Source organism: Caretta caretta, chromosome 27 (genome assembly GCF_965140235.1).
Source record: "Caretta caretta isolate rCarCar2 chromosome 27, rCarCar1.hap1, whole genome shotgun sequence".
NCBI classification, from domain to species: domain Eukaryota; kingdom Metazoa; phylum Chordata; order Testudines; family Cheloniidae; genus Caretta; species Caretta caretta.
The window spans coordinates 12,130,254-12,146,917 of record NC_134232.1 but is presented as its reverse complement, the minus strand read 5'-3'; the positions used below and the strand labels follow the sequence as shown (position 1 = coordinate 12,146,917).

The 16,664-nt window shown below is 48.3% G+C and overlaps 1 protein-coding gene across 3 annotated transcripts in view; it reads left to right on the top strand.

The window, feature by feature from the left end:
- PCGF2 (polycomb group ring finger 2) overlaps nt 1-16,664 on the top strand; it is a 36,906-nt gene that overhangs the window by 1,570 nt on the left and 18,672 nt on the right. For 2 of the 3 annotated variants that reach the window (XM_048830211.2, XM_048830209.2), the window contains exons 2-3: nt 12,516-12,655; nt 13,950-14,046. In XM_048830211.2, the coding sequence (XP_048686168.1) occupies nt 12,544-12,655; nt 13,950-14,046 (209 nt within the window). In that variant the 5' untranslated portion in view covers nt 12,516-12,543. Of the gene's footprint in view, nt 1-9,852; nt 10,131-12,515; nt 12,656-13,949; nt 14,047-16,664 lie in introns of those variants that run through there. The other variant, XM_048830210.2, reaches the window with a different exon arrangement.

The following is a 16,664-nucleotide window of genomic DNA, read 5'->3' as shown; positions in this document are numbered from 1 at the left end:
AACGAAGCTATCTGAATGGGGCTCCGTTTCTTACATCAGAAAGAGAGAAAGGAGATGTAGGAATTAAAATCCACTTTGCCACTCATCTCCCCCGCGACCCCACCACGCAAACAAACAATAAATCAATCCCCATTGAGATCCCGCCAGGGCCTTTTTCCTTTTCTGTCTTTCTCCCTCCCCAACTACGTGTGGACACCTCGCAACTAATTAGCCCGGATCGCCCCTCCATGCCTGATGAATAATAGATTGCAATAGAATATCGAATTGAGCCCATAGCTCAGCTTGGGGGGGAAGGGGAGGCTGGGCACGAAAGGGGCTCTCCTCCCCCGCCCCCTTGTTTCCATGTCGCCTTTTTTCATTAAAGGGGGGGCATTCTTCTTACTTTGGGACAGAATAAACAAATAAAATAAAGAATTCCCGACCCCTCCAAGAGTCAAAGAGTCAAAGACCCTCTATTTCTATAGCTTTCCCTCCAGAATTCAAGGAAGGAGTTCTTGGATAGGGAGACATTTATATATATTTCCCTTCCCATTAAAGAGTTACTTTCCCTTTGTCTGTGGAACTCTTTCTGGAAGGCATATATTTTTTCTGGGGGGAGGGAAATGTGTGGGATAGAGGGAAGGTTTTATAATTATGTAGGTCCCTTTCTCCTTCCCCAGTTTAGCCATCAGAGCTATATGATGGAAATATTCTCTCCTCACCCCAGATTGTATTATCATCATTATTATGGAGCGTCTGCGCACAAAGCCTGCTTTGTTTGGAGAAAAAGCTGCATGAAATAACGCTTGTGTAACCAAAAAAAAAAAAAAAAAAACCAAAAAACTCCAAAACAAACAAACAAAAAAACCCCAAAACCCTCTGCAAAGGGGATCGATGTGCTGTTTGATATTGATGGGGCAGGACGGGGAGAAATCTCCTGGCAAGGGCCTTTTGTAGTAGTGAGCCAATTCTTGAGGGAAATGAGGCTGGTTTTGCCTTTTGAAATCAGACCCCTGAGTTCAAGGTTCGCCATCCCCTTCGCAGAGTGCCCAGGAGTCGCGCTCGTGTGTATGGTCTTAGGCGGGATGGATCCAAGTTGTGAATGGAGGGAACCCCGTTCCATCGTAGAACGTTGGGACCGTTTCTAGTGGCCGGGCAGGTGTCAGTGTAAATGTTCTTCCCCGGCCGAGGTGACAAACCACAGGGACTTTTCTCGTGTGGGTTCGAGGCTTGTCTTAGGATCCAGGATGGAAGGCTCCATTCAGGGAGCTGAGAACCTCCCTTGCGCAGCCTGGAGTCGGGAGAGGGGGTCGTACAGGAGGATGTAAACTTCGACAAACCAAAACCTCGTAGCGTTTTATCCCGGCGATCGATCCCTTTGTTTACATTTATCGACAAGTCCCTGCGATATTCCTGAGTGGGGGCTGGGGGACTAGGAAGAGAGAGAGAGAGAGAACATTTATGAGCCAGCGAGCTCCGCTTCTTTGCGAATGGCAGGTTTGCACCTGGGTTGGTTGTTCGCAAGGTTGACCGTGTGCAGTGAACGCTGCTTCGCAGCTTGAGGTGTTGTGTGTGTGTGTGTTTTGTGTCTGGGGGATTCCTCCTGCCTTCGAATATTGTACCATTGCTGGACGGCTTCCCCGCTGACTTGACAAGTTTTAGGATGACATGCAAAAGGAGGGACTTGGGGGTTATTTCTTAGCTGGGGCAGACAGAGAGGAAGGAGGGGGTGACAGCTGTCTAGAGAATCCACTTTTAGTTGGACCAGAGATGGTGCAAATCACTGCTACAAGGCAACAAGGACTTAGGGTTCGGTTTGATGAAAGGTTTCCTTATGGCTGGAAGTTATGGGGGACTTTGAAATGTCCTCCCGCACTGCCCGCAAACTCTGTCTCCTTTCTCTGCAACGGCTGGGAGTGGCGAACCGCTGTCCCGGCGAGCTTGGGAGCAGGGGAAAAGAACTCCCGGGAAGGTGAAATTCACCCCTTGGGTTGAAGTGCACCACTGAATTCATAGACCACCCTCCCCTGCCCTCGGGTGGTGCGAATTGCCATCTGGGAACATAGACTCACCTTCTCCGGCTCTCTTCCTTCCGGATGCTGGCCAATCACACACCTGTACCCGTGTCCCCAATCGCCCCTTTCCAATGTGTATTGGGAACAACTTCAACAACAGAACCGGTAAAGTGTCTCTAATTCTCAAGGCCCAGTGGCTGGAACTTTCACTCCCAGGCCCAGCCGGCTTCTGCCTTCAGACCTTGTGGTCTGTGAATAATGATTAACTACGCTGCGTGGAAAGACAAAACACACAAATAACATCAGATCACAAATAAGCCAAGATCAGACCTGGAAATTCCAAATTCCTTTTACCTCCACGCGGAGGGCGCTTCATTTTCAAACAAGCATCATTAGAAAAGTTCTCCCGGACTAGGAACCTCCCAGGGAAACCCACCGAAAAGCTAGCCCACCGCTCAACCGGATTGAAAAGTGACAGCAGCCCATTGGGGAGCAATTGAGCCGCTACTGGGAGCACTAAGAGGGGTGATTCCCTGCTACCACTGAAGCGCAGAGCAGAGCTTTGCCACTTCTTCCACTGGAGCATCACCCCCCCCACCACCATCCCTGTCTTCCAAAATAAAAAGTGACAGGTTTCAGAGGAACAGCCGTGTTAGTCTGTATTCGCAAAAAGAAAAGGAGTACTTGTGGCCACGGTATACATCTGATGAAGTGAGCTGTAGCTCACGAAAGCTCATGCTCAAATAAATTGGTTAGTCTCTAAGGTGCCACAAGTACTCCTTTTCTTTTTAATAAAAAGTGAGTTTACTCCAGATACCTGTATCCACCCTCAGTGCACTGCTAGCCTGGACTGAGCGCAGTGCGCCAGATTTTCAAAAGAACTCTGCTGTCATGTAGGCACCAAAATAAGCGGCCAAATCGTCACGCTGGGTGCTGGACCCCCCACGCCCCCTTTTTGTTGTTGTTGAAAATCTTGCCCTTATTTCGATGGCTAAAGTTGAGTTGGGCTCTTTGGAAAATCTGATGCCCAGCACTTGAAAATCGGGACCCATCATCACCTCTTTTGAATATTTGGCACCTCTTCTCTGCATGCTAGTGATTTACACAGGCAGATGGACTGTGGGAATTTGCTGTCATGTCATTGATTGTGGTGTCTAACACAACTCAGCCTCCAAACCTCTCCAGACTGCTGCAGCCAATATGCTTGTCACCAACAGATGTGATGCCAAGGGTTTTTCACTGGAAAAATACTTAATTACTAACAAATACACGTTGCCCTGGACTCCCACAACTGCTTCTGGCAGGGCTAGATTCTGTAGCAAGTCCTCTTCTGGAGCTGGAGAAACCTGCAGCAGCCAGATGAGATTTTTTATTGATTCTGTCCCTTTCTGCTCTGTTGAGTAAATTAAGCACCTAAAAGGGAAAAGGGGGAAAGAAAGAAAGAAAAGGAAAATGACACCCCCCCCAACAGTATAAACTGTAAAGCTCAAGGGCTGCAAAAAAGATCCAGTTTGATCTCTTGGATTTTTTAATACAAATTCCTTGGAAGAACTTTAGAGAAAAAATGCGAAGAATAAAACGATCCCCAAACAGCCTTTAAAAACTCACAGTGAGGGGGCCCGATCCTATTTGGGCTAAACTGGAGAAGTCAATCGAAGTTTTGTCTGAGGACATGTTGGAGAATGGGGCTTGCTGGTTCTGACAAAGTTCCCTGCTGCCTTGGAATTCACCCCTGGGACTTCCTGACAGCATTTCCATGAGCTGCTCTTAAGTCTGAGTCTCTTTGAACTTGTGCATGTTATGGACAAACCCTAATGATCCAGAGACATGTACACTCTAATAGCAGGGGTTTCTGAACTGCCGCCTGTTCCCTGAAATATAGAAAAAAATTCAATTCTCTTCCTCGAAATCAGCAGCAGCTTCATTGACTGGCTCTGCCTTTAGACCAGGGTAAATTAGAGCAGAATCTGGCCCTTTGTATAGAATTGCTGAATACTACGGCTCTCCGTTAGCCCTGGAGGACAAGGGACAGTTAATCTAGCATGGAGTGTTCTGTTCAGCTGCGTAGGGGTACTTGGTGGCTGGTTTGTTTTTTATTTATAGCTCCGAGAAAGCAAGAAGGACTAGCAGGCTAATGCTGCTCTGACTGGCTTTTCCACTCAATTACTCACTGTTTCCTCTCTCTCCCCCACCTCCTTAAATCCAGTTTTGGGGCCCGTCTGTGGAAATGCTTCTCTTCGCTTGCATAAAGCTGCATTCTTGGTCAGATGCTGCCTTGAATGCTTCCAGAGGAGATAAAAATGGTCCGCAGTTGCAGTGAATTTGGGAGGAGGGGTGTGTGTGTGTGTGAGAGAGAGAGAGAGAGAGAATCAGCCACCACTGTTTTGGTTACATCTGTACAAATATTTTCCTGGTTCTGAGGAAGGGGGCCGGGGTGTGTGTGTGTGTGCCCGCTCTGCTTAATTCTCTGAATGACCCCATCGTGGGGGAAGGGGTGAGAGAAAGCGGCTGGAAAGCTGCCCTTAACATTGAGAAGTTGGTTCACGGGTCAGTGGTAGGTCCAGGGGCAGAGATCTATCTAATTTCCACTCTTCTGTTAGGGAGCTCGTACTAGTTCCAAAGGTTCCAGGCGCCCCTCTCACATGTGAAAAACCTCTCAGACTGGAGTCTTCTGGCTTATTAACTAACTAACTAACTAACTAACGGTTGTTGTTGTTATTTTTCTGCTGGGGAAAGCCCCAGAGAACATCATTTCTGATTCGACAGAGGGGGAGTGGAGGATCTGGAAATATATAGACTTTGACCTGAGAGGCAGACGGAGAGAAAGGGCTTTGGACCTTGCTTTTTTTTTAGGGGTACTGCAGAATCGAGAACATTTGGACTCTGGCTTTTGGCAAAAAGTTGTGGGTTTGTTAGAAAAAAAGATGTGAGGATGTTCACTCCAAAAGTCCCTGGCGGTGTGAAGTCTTCTTGACTCTACACTGACTTCACCTGAGATTTCCAAGCGGTTTTGGGTGCCTCTCTTGAGATACCTTAAAAGGGTCTGATATTCAGAAAGTGCTGGCACCCCCCCCCAAATTAAAGCACCCCAAATCTCCAGGCCTTTGTGAGGCTCTTCACTTGTATTTTCTTGGGAGGATTTGAGCTTCCTCTCTACATTTTAAAAGCTCCGATTCATCTTCTTCTAAAACCAAATCAAATGTCAGGGTAAAAGATCAGAACAATTCTTATTGTTCCTCTCTCCCCCCAAATCTGGTTTAAAAATTGAAAAATATGTGCAATATCTTCTGTTAACAGAGAGTGTGGAAACTTAAAAAAAACAAAAACAAAAAGGGCAGCAGGATATACGTGTGTATATAATAGCAGGATGCATAGCCCACAGGTTTGCAGGAAATCAACATGCAAAATAATTTATTTCCATGGGAAGAATAATCTGTATCTCGGAATTATTGTCTGCTTTTAAGATGTTTTTTTCTCATCCCTTTCAAACGGGGATGGTTGCACTGCAGACCTGCTATCGCATTCTTGCGAGGCAACGGCAGCAAAGCAAAATTGTTTGGTAATAACCAGAGAAAACTTTGGTGATCTGGAAAGATAACGTGTCCTCGGCACAGACTAAGGGAGGCTGAGAGAGAGAGAGGGAGGGGAAAAGGGCGATTGCTCCGGTTCTGGAGCCTTGTGGCGACTTTAAATCCAGACCCACATCTGAGGTCACGTGCCCTCCCGCTTTGTGTAAACCCTCTTTCGCTCCTCACACTGTACTTTGCAAACCCGAAAGGAGAATTTCCTGTTGTCGGGATCTGATGCCTCCTGTAACCGCTAGCAAAGGCTACATTAACCGGCCACATCGCGGGTGTCGCTTTGTGAAATGAGGGCGTGTCTATTTTGCCAAAAAAAAAATGCCATTATTATTATTAATTATTATTATTTTATTCAGAATATTTTCTAATGAGCGTTTGGGAGCCCGCATTACCAGCTTGGCATGTCTTGTCTGGGTATAAATGATGCCTCTCTGTATTGCCAATCGATATGTTGTTTTCCTGCCCACTCCCGTGGAGTTAGGAGTTGGAAAGATCTGGATCCTTCTGCTCAGAAAACTTGCCCCAGGGGTGGAGAAACTAGCTAAACTGTTAGAGAAGGTAGCAGGAGGAGAAGTGGTGAATCCTGGGTGTTTTGCGAAGGAGTGGGGTATACATCGGGATTTCTGGGGACTGTGCCCTGGAGGAGAGACACCTCCAACGATTCCAGCCCCGACGCTGTTTAATCAAACAATAAAGCAACACGCTCCCACTTTGATATAGTGCTTTCCACCAGAGGACCAAGGAGGAGCCCATTACAAATATGAAATGACTCAGGCTTTACAGCATCCCTGCTAGGTGGGGGAAAGCACCATTCCTCTAATTTCGCAGGTGGGGGAAACTGAGGCAGAAGAGAAGAAAGGCGCCTTGCCCAAGGTCATTACCAGAGCAGGAGTGTGGGGAGAGGAAGCAGCTCGCCAATTTCCCAGTTACATCACAGACCAGTCTCTTTCAGGTCCCTAAGGAGTTAACCTTTTAAAGGGAACGGGATGCCTCTGCAAAATTAAGCCCAAAGGGGGCATTTAAAGGCAACCAGCTCTTGGTTTAGTGTAGAAGGGGAAAGATGCATCAGAGCTGTTTAAATAGGTCTTTTTTTTTAAAAAAAAGGAGGGGGGATATACAGGAAGGTAGGTGGGTGGGTGGATGGATGCGGGAGTGGAGGAGGATTGAGTTTGTTTATTTTCTGGGGGTGGGGGTGGGGGTGGGGAAAAGGTCAGGGCGGTGGAGGGTGCTTATTTTGGGGGCGGGGGTGTGTGAGCGTTTTTAAAAGGAGCCTAACCAGCGCCAGCCATATCTGAGTCATGAAATCATGATTATTATCATCCGTTTTTATTAAAACCGGTTTGTGCTGGCGTCTCGGGCTCTCCCTCCCCTCCACCTTCCCCTCTCTCCTTTAGAGACCCGTGACGCCATTTGCTAGACGGGGAGGATAAAATAAAAGGCAGGCGCAGGGAGCAGGGGACCTGCAGAACTCATTGCCCTGCGAGAGCCCAAGTCACTGGAGGGGGATTGGATTTCAGGTGCACCAAGCCGGCCAAAGCTTCCCCCCCTTGGCTTGGCTGTTGGTGTTGGCATCTTGCCAGCTGTTACCCTGCAGGTAACTATAGAAACCAGCGCACAGGGAGCCTATCAGCAGCCCCAACGTCACCTGCGACTTGTAAGGGGTCTGGGGGGCACTTCACTCTGGAGAGCTACCTTGATGATGCTGAGGCTTGAAGGGGGCGGGGGCGGGGGGGGGGAGAGACGTGCTGCTATTAAGTGTAATCAAGGGGTGGGGGGAGTGGAAGCAAACAAGCCAAGGGGACCCCCAAAGGGGTGTGAGAAGTGCTTTTGCCTTGGGAATCTACAAAGGGAAAAGAAGCAGGGAGAAAGGTGATGGGGGGGGGGGGACGACAATAACCTAATCCGGTCCAGAAAGCAGAACAGGCGTTTCCAAAAACCCAGGAGCCTCTTTCTGACCCGCATCTATTGTGTGGTTGGCCTGTTTGCAAACCACCCACAAATGCTCCCCAGCGGGCAGGCGCTAATGCTGGGTGGCAAACCGCGCTCCTGCTCCCCTGAGCTGCCTGCTCTGAAGGGGGTGGGGGGGTGGGTGTGACTTTCGCCACCGCCGAGAGCAGGATGGTCCCAATGGCTCCTCGGCCCCCTTCCCCTGAGACACACCCACCTCTGTGCTTCAGTTTTGTCCCACAGTCTCGCCTCCGCGGCTTGGTCCCCACCTTTGCCTTGAAGTTTGATCCGTCGCTGTACTGATGGGGGTTCTTTGATTGGTATTGGGTACAGCTTCTATGAACGTTAAGCGCTTTCCCCATCATTGTGTGTGTGTACACACTTCTGCACCTATCCCTTACAATGGTTCTCCATCCCAAGGGCAACCCCCCTCCCCCAGGTTGCTCTGAGGAATCCCTCAAGGCGCTGCACTCGATCCGATATAGATTAACGCCAGGTCTGGATGATCATAGGTGGATAAGCTTCCATTTTTCAAATCCATCCCCTCCATGTGGAGGACTTGTTAAGAAACAGCTCATTTGGACTAGCCACGAGAGGGGGCGTGGGGTTTTTTTTTTTTTAATTGAATAACAAGGGTTTTACATAAAATAAAATAAATAAATACCCCCCCCCCCCAGCGAATGGCTTGTAAGGGGACTGACTCTCTGTGTGTGTGTGTTCCTAACAGCCTGGCCTCCGACTGACGTCACGCACAAACTCATTTGCACAGAAATAGATTTTATTTCAGCCCCCCCCCTCCCCTTCTCCCCTCCACCTCGGATGGTTGTAATAATATTCTGGCTCCTGGCCAAGTATAGGAGTTACCATAGAAACAATAAAACGGCAGCGATTCGGGGCCCCAGCTAGAATGTCTCCTATAGTAAATATTAAAGTAACGGGAAGGGGCGGCGGGGGACGGCGGGGGGGGGGGGGGGCGAACACAGCAATTACATTGACATCTGCGACTTTCTGCAGCTCTCTGCACTTGATTGCATCGACTGCTGATGTATTTCCCAGGGGGACTAGAGTGTAACCCCACTTTATTTCGTGCAGCAAACATCCCGCTCAGGGTCTCAAACTCGGGATAAAATGTTGGCAAAACCCTTTGTTTTCCCCCTTTCCGTTTTGCCTTCTTTCGTGTGTGTATGGGGGGGGGGGGGGCATGGGAACTGCCCCTTCCAGACAAGTCATGTTTTTCCGCCACTAAAAATTCTGCCCGGTGCTTATTATCTTTGTGCCCAGCCCTGGAGTTTTCACTCCAATCCCCTTCTGCTTTTTAAGCAACGATCACACCCTCTCTCTCCCGGGGCGTGCATATGTAGACACACACTTAAAAAAAAAGTCTCCCAACCGCCCCCCCCCCCCCACCGCAGCAAAGCAAATGTATTCATTCTAGCCAAGGCAAGCTATTTGTCCCCCCTCCCCATCTCTAGTTGGGTGCCTGGCTGTGAAAAGCCAAAGCAGGTCACAGATTTGAAAACAACGACGCCACAAAATTCAGCGTGCCCCCGAATCCAGGTACAATTGTTAAATTCATCTCCTGCCTTAATGAGGTGTGTGGCCCTGTGCTCTGTCACGGGCAAGGGGCCAGCAGCCGGTTCTGGAGTCTCTATAGAAACCACAAGGCACCGGCGGAAAATGCCTTTTACCATAAAACAAAATGCACTCCTATTAAAACATATAAATACCCCAAGGGAGGGAGGAATGCAGACAAAAGACCGAGTTCCCATTCACACCAGTTGACGCTTGGGGAGAGGGGCGTTGGGAGCCGTTTAGGGGACTTCCCAGCAGGGACAGTCTCAATCCGGATTTCTTTTATTGGGGACCACCCCCCCCCCAGAAGTCCAGGAGATCCCCTACACGCCTGCCCTCTTTCCTTGCTTTTGGCAGATATTTAGGAGAGGCGCTTCATTGCGGTGGGTTTAGGGCCCAATCCCACTGCCAGCTCCCACGGCCTAAAAATCCACCCCCAGAACAATCAGGCGATGCCTGGCCCTCGCCCATCGGCCGGGAGGCGAGTGGAGCCAGCTTTTTTGTTTTTTAGCTGGCACCAATCGCTCCCTTCCCCTGCCTAGATTTCCCCCGTGGAGGAAGAGCCTGTCCCTTTAAATGCGGTCCCTCGGTCTATTCCCCACCGAGCCATACGTATCCATCTATTTAAATACCCCCCCCCCCCCGCGCGGGTGTCGGTGGCTCTGATTGGGGGGCGAGGGGGGCTGGTTTGCATGCATGCATGCATGCATGAAGGCATTGGAAAGGGGCGGTGCAGCGCTCGGGCAGGCGGAGAAGGAGCCGGTCGGTGGGTGGAGGGAGACAAAGGTGCCGCTTCGCACCTTTGCCAGGCTGGCCAGCCCCTCCGAGCCCCCGTTTTCCGGTCTCCCCGCCCTGAGCCTTGGCTGGAAGGCGAGTGGAAGGCAAGCGGAGGCCCCGGAGCCTAGTAGGGCCCCCCGTCGGGCTCCGGCTGGGAGATCGGAGCGGTGAAGGACAACAAGGGAAATGCGGGTCGGGGGGCGCTGAGGTTTGGTGGCTGGGCACCTTTCAGTCCGTGCCCGGGGAATCATTGTCTGCGGTATGTGCCCACGCTGCGCCACCGGGCACGGGGAATGGGGGGGGTATTTGTGTGCCTTGGTTAGGCTGCAATGAACGACCCCACAATGTGGGTCTAGGCCTGTGTGTGTGTGTGTGGGAGGGGTAGTGGATGTGTTCTAGAGACACGGTAGAGATAATCAGAGACAGTTTTGGGTGGGTGTGGCATGACATGACATGACAATGCCATGCGTGGGTGTGGACGGGTGCTCTATATTCTTTCATGTGCTAATGGGGGGGGGCAGATTATGGCCAGAGTTTATGCATGATTAGAAGGGTATCCTAGGATCCTGCATTGTGTTTGTAGATGGGTGTGTATTTGCACTCTAGATGATGCCATAGGTACCCATTCCGTGTGTGTTACAATTGTATAGCAGTTTACATCTTCAAAGTACGGTACCAATATGATAGATAATGGACGCAGGCATGAAATAAAATATAGACACACACTGATTACAAAATAAGGCATGAAGAACATAATTATCATGTATGCAGACTCAGTCTGAGTGTACAGACACACAATATTAATGTGCATGTAATGGAGGTAACACTATGCCCGTGTGTATAATATTACACTGCTTTGAAGTTGTAAATGTGTGTGTGTGTGCAGATGATTAATATTCACACAGACCACCTATTTAATGTGTCTGGGTGGTGTCTCTTCTATGCTTATTGTCTATGTGCCTCTATATTGTTAATTGAGAAATGCATGTGTGATGTGTGTGTCATAGGGTATGACACGCCTGTCCTTCCGGTCTGGCCGTGAGATAGGTGCACGCAGGCACCCACAGGTCGTGTAAAGCCACATGCAGCGGGGCTTCTCGCGTCTGCCTTTCTCCGGGCTTGTGCGTTTAATGAATTGCACGTTAATGTTCAATTAGACCATTTATCTGATTTGTTCCGGACCATGGCCTTGCTGGAGGGAGGGGGCAGGGAGTGAGTGTGGGGCCGGGGGAAGACCACGAAAGAAAGTGAAATCTCCCCCCGACTTTGTTATCCGGTGTCAGCAGGAGGCTGGGGAAGAATGAAAGAGGACACGTGGAGAGCCAGAAGCCAAGGTGAAGCCGTTTCAGCTCCTAGCTGGGTAGGGTTGAAATGCCAGCAGCGTCGGGCTGCTGTGATCCTTCTGCTCAAGGGCCGCAGACTTTGCTCCTCTTTCCCCCCCTTCTTCTCCTTTTCCTTGAGGTTTGCCCAAGTAGCACACACAAAAGGCCGGCTTCATTTGGCCATAATTTGATTACAGATGATCTTGTAATGGGCTACAGCTGTGGAGAAAGAGGCAGGGAGGTAGTGTGCATCCAGGCTTTGGTGGCAGAGGTCCACTTGGAGGAAGAGAATATTGGGGATGGGGGAGTTTATTGTTAGCTGACGATGAGCAATGAGGCTCTTGATTTTTATTTTTGTTTAAATATATAATTTAGAGGGCTCTGGGGCATTCCCTGGTAAGGGTCTCCATTTAACAAAAAAGTGTTCCTATATTCATCTCCATCCTTGCATCTACAAAACATGCAAAATCCTGAGTGGAAAACCTGGGCTGGGTGTGTTCGGTTTAGACCTATTATTTCTGCCCAGCTTTGAAACGCAGTAAGGAAGCAGCTATAAAACCTGAAACCTGCATGTTGTGTCTGTTTCTTACCTCCTTTACTACCCAAATTGGTGCATCACTTCTTTATACTCAGCTGTGCTGCCTGTTGTTTTCTCTGAATTGATTTGCCTCCATTTAAAAAAATAAAACCACGTTACTAAATAAATTCTTTATCTTGTATGTGTTTTGGTCAGGATTTGGGAGTAAAGAGAGATTCACTGTATAATGTAAACTGTAGGATCACTTTGGGCCAGATTGTAATACTCTAGGTGAGTTATGTCTTCCCCCCATGAGTGTTGTTATTACCTTACATTTCTATTGTGGTAACACCCAGACCAGTTCTGGGCCCCTAGGCGCTAGGCACTGTGCAGACCCATAAGCAGTTAGTGTCATCAACAAGATTACATTTGAAAAGGTTGCTACCCATTGTAAAGTTGTCCCAGTCGGACTCTGCGGGGGCTGAAAAAGAGGTGTTTTGTTTTGTTAAAATACAAATGCTCAGTCCTCTCTCTGTATTATTGCAATTTCAGAGGCTTTGCGAGGCCTGACCACAGAACCCAGATTACAAGGTGTATGTGTGTGTTGGGGGGGAGGGGGAATAAATCCTAAAACCAGAGACTCCTGTGGTGTGTAACCTATTGAGCCATTTGCTTCTGGAATGTTGCCTTCACTAGCTCCAGCTGATGACTTGGTTCTGGTTGCTGTAATATTACAGGAGGGGTGATGACCCTGTAGATGCCACTAACTTGATCCTCGGGGTGGGGTGTGTGTGTTTGTTTCCAGAGAGGATCTGCTGAGGCCCTGATCCAAAATGCACAGAACCACCAGGATAAAGATCACGGAGCTGAATCCCCACTTGATGTGTGCTTTGTGTGGTGGCTACTTCATAGATGCAACCACCATAGTGGAATGTTTACACTCTTGTAAGTTTCCTCTGTACCTAGGTGGGGGGAAACAGGGGAAATCAGCTGTTCCCAATGAAATGCTCTCTTCTTTCATTCCACCAGGCAGATCTCCTTTCTGGGTGTTAAGCCAGCTGGTGGTGATGAGAGATTCCCCAGCTGCTCACCAGAATATAACTCCATGGGCCAAGATTTTTTCAAAGTGGCTAGTGATTTTTTGGGTGCCTAACTTGCGATCCCTTTAAAGAGGGCTGATACTAGTTTTTCAGGAAGAGCAGAGCTCTCTCTTCCTGGAAACCAGGCCCTCCTTGTCATGTGAGACACCCCCAAATTTGAAGCACCCTGAACCCCTAGTCACTCTTGGCCTAAGATTACCAGTTCAATAATTTTGAGGTGAATTGGGGAGGGGGTGGTGAAGCTAGAATCCTACCATATTTCCAAGGAAAACTGCTGCATCCCTTTGGGTGGAAACACCAAAGCTGTGGATTTCCTCAAGGGGACCTTAAAAGATGGGGAAAATGAAAACTGATACACGGTAATATTTTTTCACACAACATGGGATTAAACTTTAGAACTCACTGCTACACAAATTTACTAAGGCCAAGAATTTAGAAAGATTCAAGACATTTCTATGGTTGTCAAGAATAACCAGAGTTATAATTAACAAAAACAAACATTTGGGAAGGGACCCTTGTGCTATACAGGGTGTAAGGCAATCTCTCACTGTTAGAGATCAGAATGAGAGCTATGTGTGTATGAGGCGGATAATCCCATATCTACCTGCTTTTGGGTTCTTCTACCTTCTTCTAAAGCATCTAGTTCCAGCTGCTGTTCACAGACAACATCCTAGACTGGCTGGACCCAGGATCTGCTCCAATCTAGTAATTCCTCTAATATGCCTGCAGAGAGAAGCAAGGTGTAAGGGCAGCTGTGCCTTGATAAGAGGGGAATGTGGAATAGCCCCTACTGGTGGGATCCCCCTCTCATTGATATATGGCTACTAACAGCTGGATTAAATAGAAGCTGTCACAGATTACTTTCCAATCAGTGAGGGTAAAAAATTATCTTGCCCAGAATGTCTAAGCAGCTGCTTGTTCGCTGTGGGTGAAAGCCAGCCCTGTACAGAGGGCCAGGGAAAGTTAGACACCACTTCTATCCTGCTTCGGCACCATTTATAAATGGAGCCGAAGTGAGACTTTATACCTAGTGCTTAAGTGGCGCCTAGGCCTTGTGCTGACTCTGCCCCAGGGTGATATTCACCCTGTGTATCTGTATGTTGATTTTACCCTATTTATTTTTGTCTTTCTTTCTTTAGTCTGTAAAACCTGCATCGTCCGTTACCTGGAGACCAACAAATACTGTCCAATGTGTGATGTCCAGGTGCATAAAACCAGGCCCCTGCTCAGCATCAGGTGAGGGAACCTCACTGTTCTGGATCTTGCCCCCCAGCCCCAAATGTGTGATAACATGGAAATTGGGAAGCACCAGGCTCTGGATTTCTGCTGTAGCATGTCACTGAGCCCCGCTGTCGCAAGGAATTCCCCGCTTTGCTGCAGTTGGGAGACAGATATTTTGGCCTAACTTTTCCAGAGCCACTAGTAGTGCTTTTGGGTGCATCCATTATTTAATTTATTTATATATTTATGGAGAGGGGGGAAACTTGGGATGCCTGAAGGGGCCCTGATTTCCAGAAGGTGGATGCACAGAATTAACAAATAACGAGGTCGCTTTTTAAAGTCCCCCAAACTGGGCACCAAACTACTAGTCGCTTTGGAAAACTGAGGTCTTTGTATGTAATTCTGACCCTTATTCAGCAAGGTATGTTCTTAACCATCAGCATGTGAGAAGTCCATTGTCTCCAATGGGACTAATTTACTTTCATAAAGTTAGGTACGTGTGGGACTCAGGAGATCTGGGTTAAATTCCCAGCTCTGTCACAGACTTCATGTGTCATTTAGGCCCAGAGCCTCAAAGGCCTCCACCCAGTGGAGTTAAGCACCTACCTACCTTTGAGGATCCAGGCCTTAGTCTCTATGTGACTCCGTTTCCCATCTGTCCAGTGGAGACAACAGCACTTCCCCACCTCACAGGGATGTTTGGAGGATAAATCCATGAAAGATGGTGAGGCGCTCACGTCCTACTGAAATGGACACCATGCAACTACCTTAGTTTGCTGACTCAGGGCATAAGCAGCAGAGAATCACAGACCTTTGTGTTGGGAAAGACCTCTTGTGGTTTTCTTCCTTCAGCCACTCCAGTGGATGCTCTAGAAGATCAGGAGCGTTATTTTCTACTAAAGAGAATAAGCATCTTCAGTTGAAGCCAAGTGAAACCTGTCGCCCCAGAAGAACAGGATTTGCACTCTGCAATTTTACGCCTTATAGCATACGTGCTGGAACAGGGAGGGCTGCCGCACCCCCTGGCTCGAAGTGGATTCCATTATATACAGGATTTACAGTTTGGTTCAATGGGTCTCAGGACACCCCACTGTAAAATTTGTTCCAGCACCCCTGCCTTATAGTCTGCTAGAATAGCCTACTAGACTATATCTGACGCCTTATAGTCTACTGTATGTAGGTTATTTGAATGTTGACCCAAAGTCTCTTATCTCCTTGAACGCTTGTGGGGGAGGAGAGGAAGGAATTATCAGAACCAGAGCACCCTAACTTTCATGTCTCTCTTAACAGCTGCACAGGCTAGGGAATTCTGTACACTGCCATTATTTTGTGTTTGATGTCATCATGGGCATTCCTGGAGTGTTTGACCTCATAAGCAAAGCCCCGGCAGGGCTGTGATGTCAAGATAGTCCCTGCCTCCATAGCTTCCAATGTCTCATTAATTGTAGATGCAGTGCCTAATGTAATGGGGCCCCACGCTCTGTGCTGTAGAATATCAATGAAATCCGAGCTGGAAGGGCAGACGACAAGGGTCATGACGGAACAGACAGGACCAGGAGCGTCTCTGAATGTTCCAGCCCCCTTTAATGATGCTGTAAAGAGATTGGGATGATTAATTAGCAGGGAAAGGCCCAATGTGAGTTACATCCTCTGTCAGTTTGGACTGAGTACCTGAGGTCATCTTTAGACAGTGCCCTGACCACAGATGTCAGGCTTTGAAGCCACGACAAGAGAAATTTAACCTGAGCCCGCTTGTGGTTTATAATTCATTGATCCCTTTGCCTTGGAACGATGCATTCTTCTCCCAGCGGAGGATTATTCTGTGTGAGCGTGCGGCTGGCCGTGCCTAGGCTGTTACTATTCTGGGTGGGTGGGTAGTTTTCAGACCCCCGTTCCATGCCCAGAACCACTGGGATCAAACGAATGCAGTCGAACCCCCGTGCTTGGTGCATGCTTTATGCCAGCTTCGCCCCTTCCCCATTCGTCTGGCTTCCCCAAACCCAGACATGTCTTGTCAGTTGTAGAATTAGCTCTGCAGGTGGTTGGCATAGAAACCATTAAGGCTGCAATACATCACTAGGGGCTTTTTTTAGCTCTTCCATGTAAATTCGTTTCTGTAGTAACACTTTTTTTTTTTTTTTTTGGTTCCCTGTGAAATATTTACACTCTAACTCCCACAGACCTTTCTGCTAAATATCTCTGAATGTGTGCACAGACCCAGACGGAGATGCACTCTGCCAACATACAGACAGACACAAAGCAGCAGGCTAGAATTGCACTGATCTTCCAAGCTCTGAGATATCACTCGAACCTTAATTTATAATTTGCATTGCAGTAGCTACTAGTCATAGACAACCCCTCCTTCCCCCACCATTATGCAGATCTTTGCATCCTTGTCCAATCAGACCCCAATTTTCATTGGCACTAGGGTCCCTTTACACCACTTGAGCAGCATCAAGGGGCATGGATTGTGAATGAGAATCAAATCCACAGTCTTCTCTCTCTATTTTTATCAGAGTCGGGTAGTTGAGGCAGACTTGGGAATCAGAAGTGGGTAGGAAATCTGTGTCAGCGTCTGGAAGAAAACTTGTTCAAGTCATATACGTAACCTAACTCCTATTGAAATCAATGCA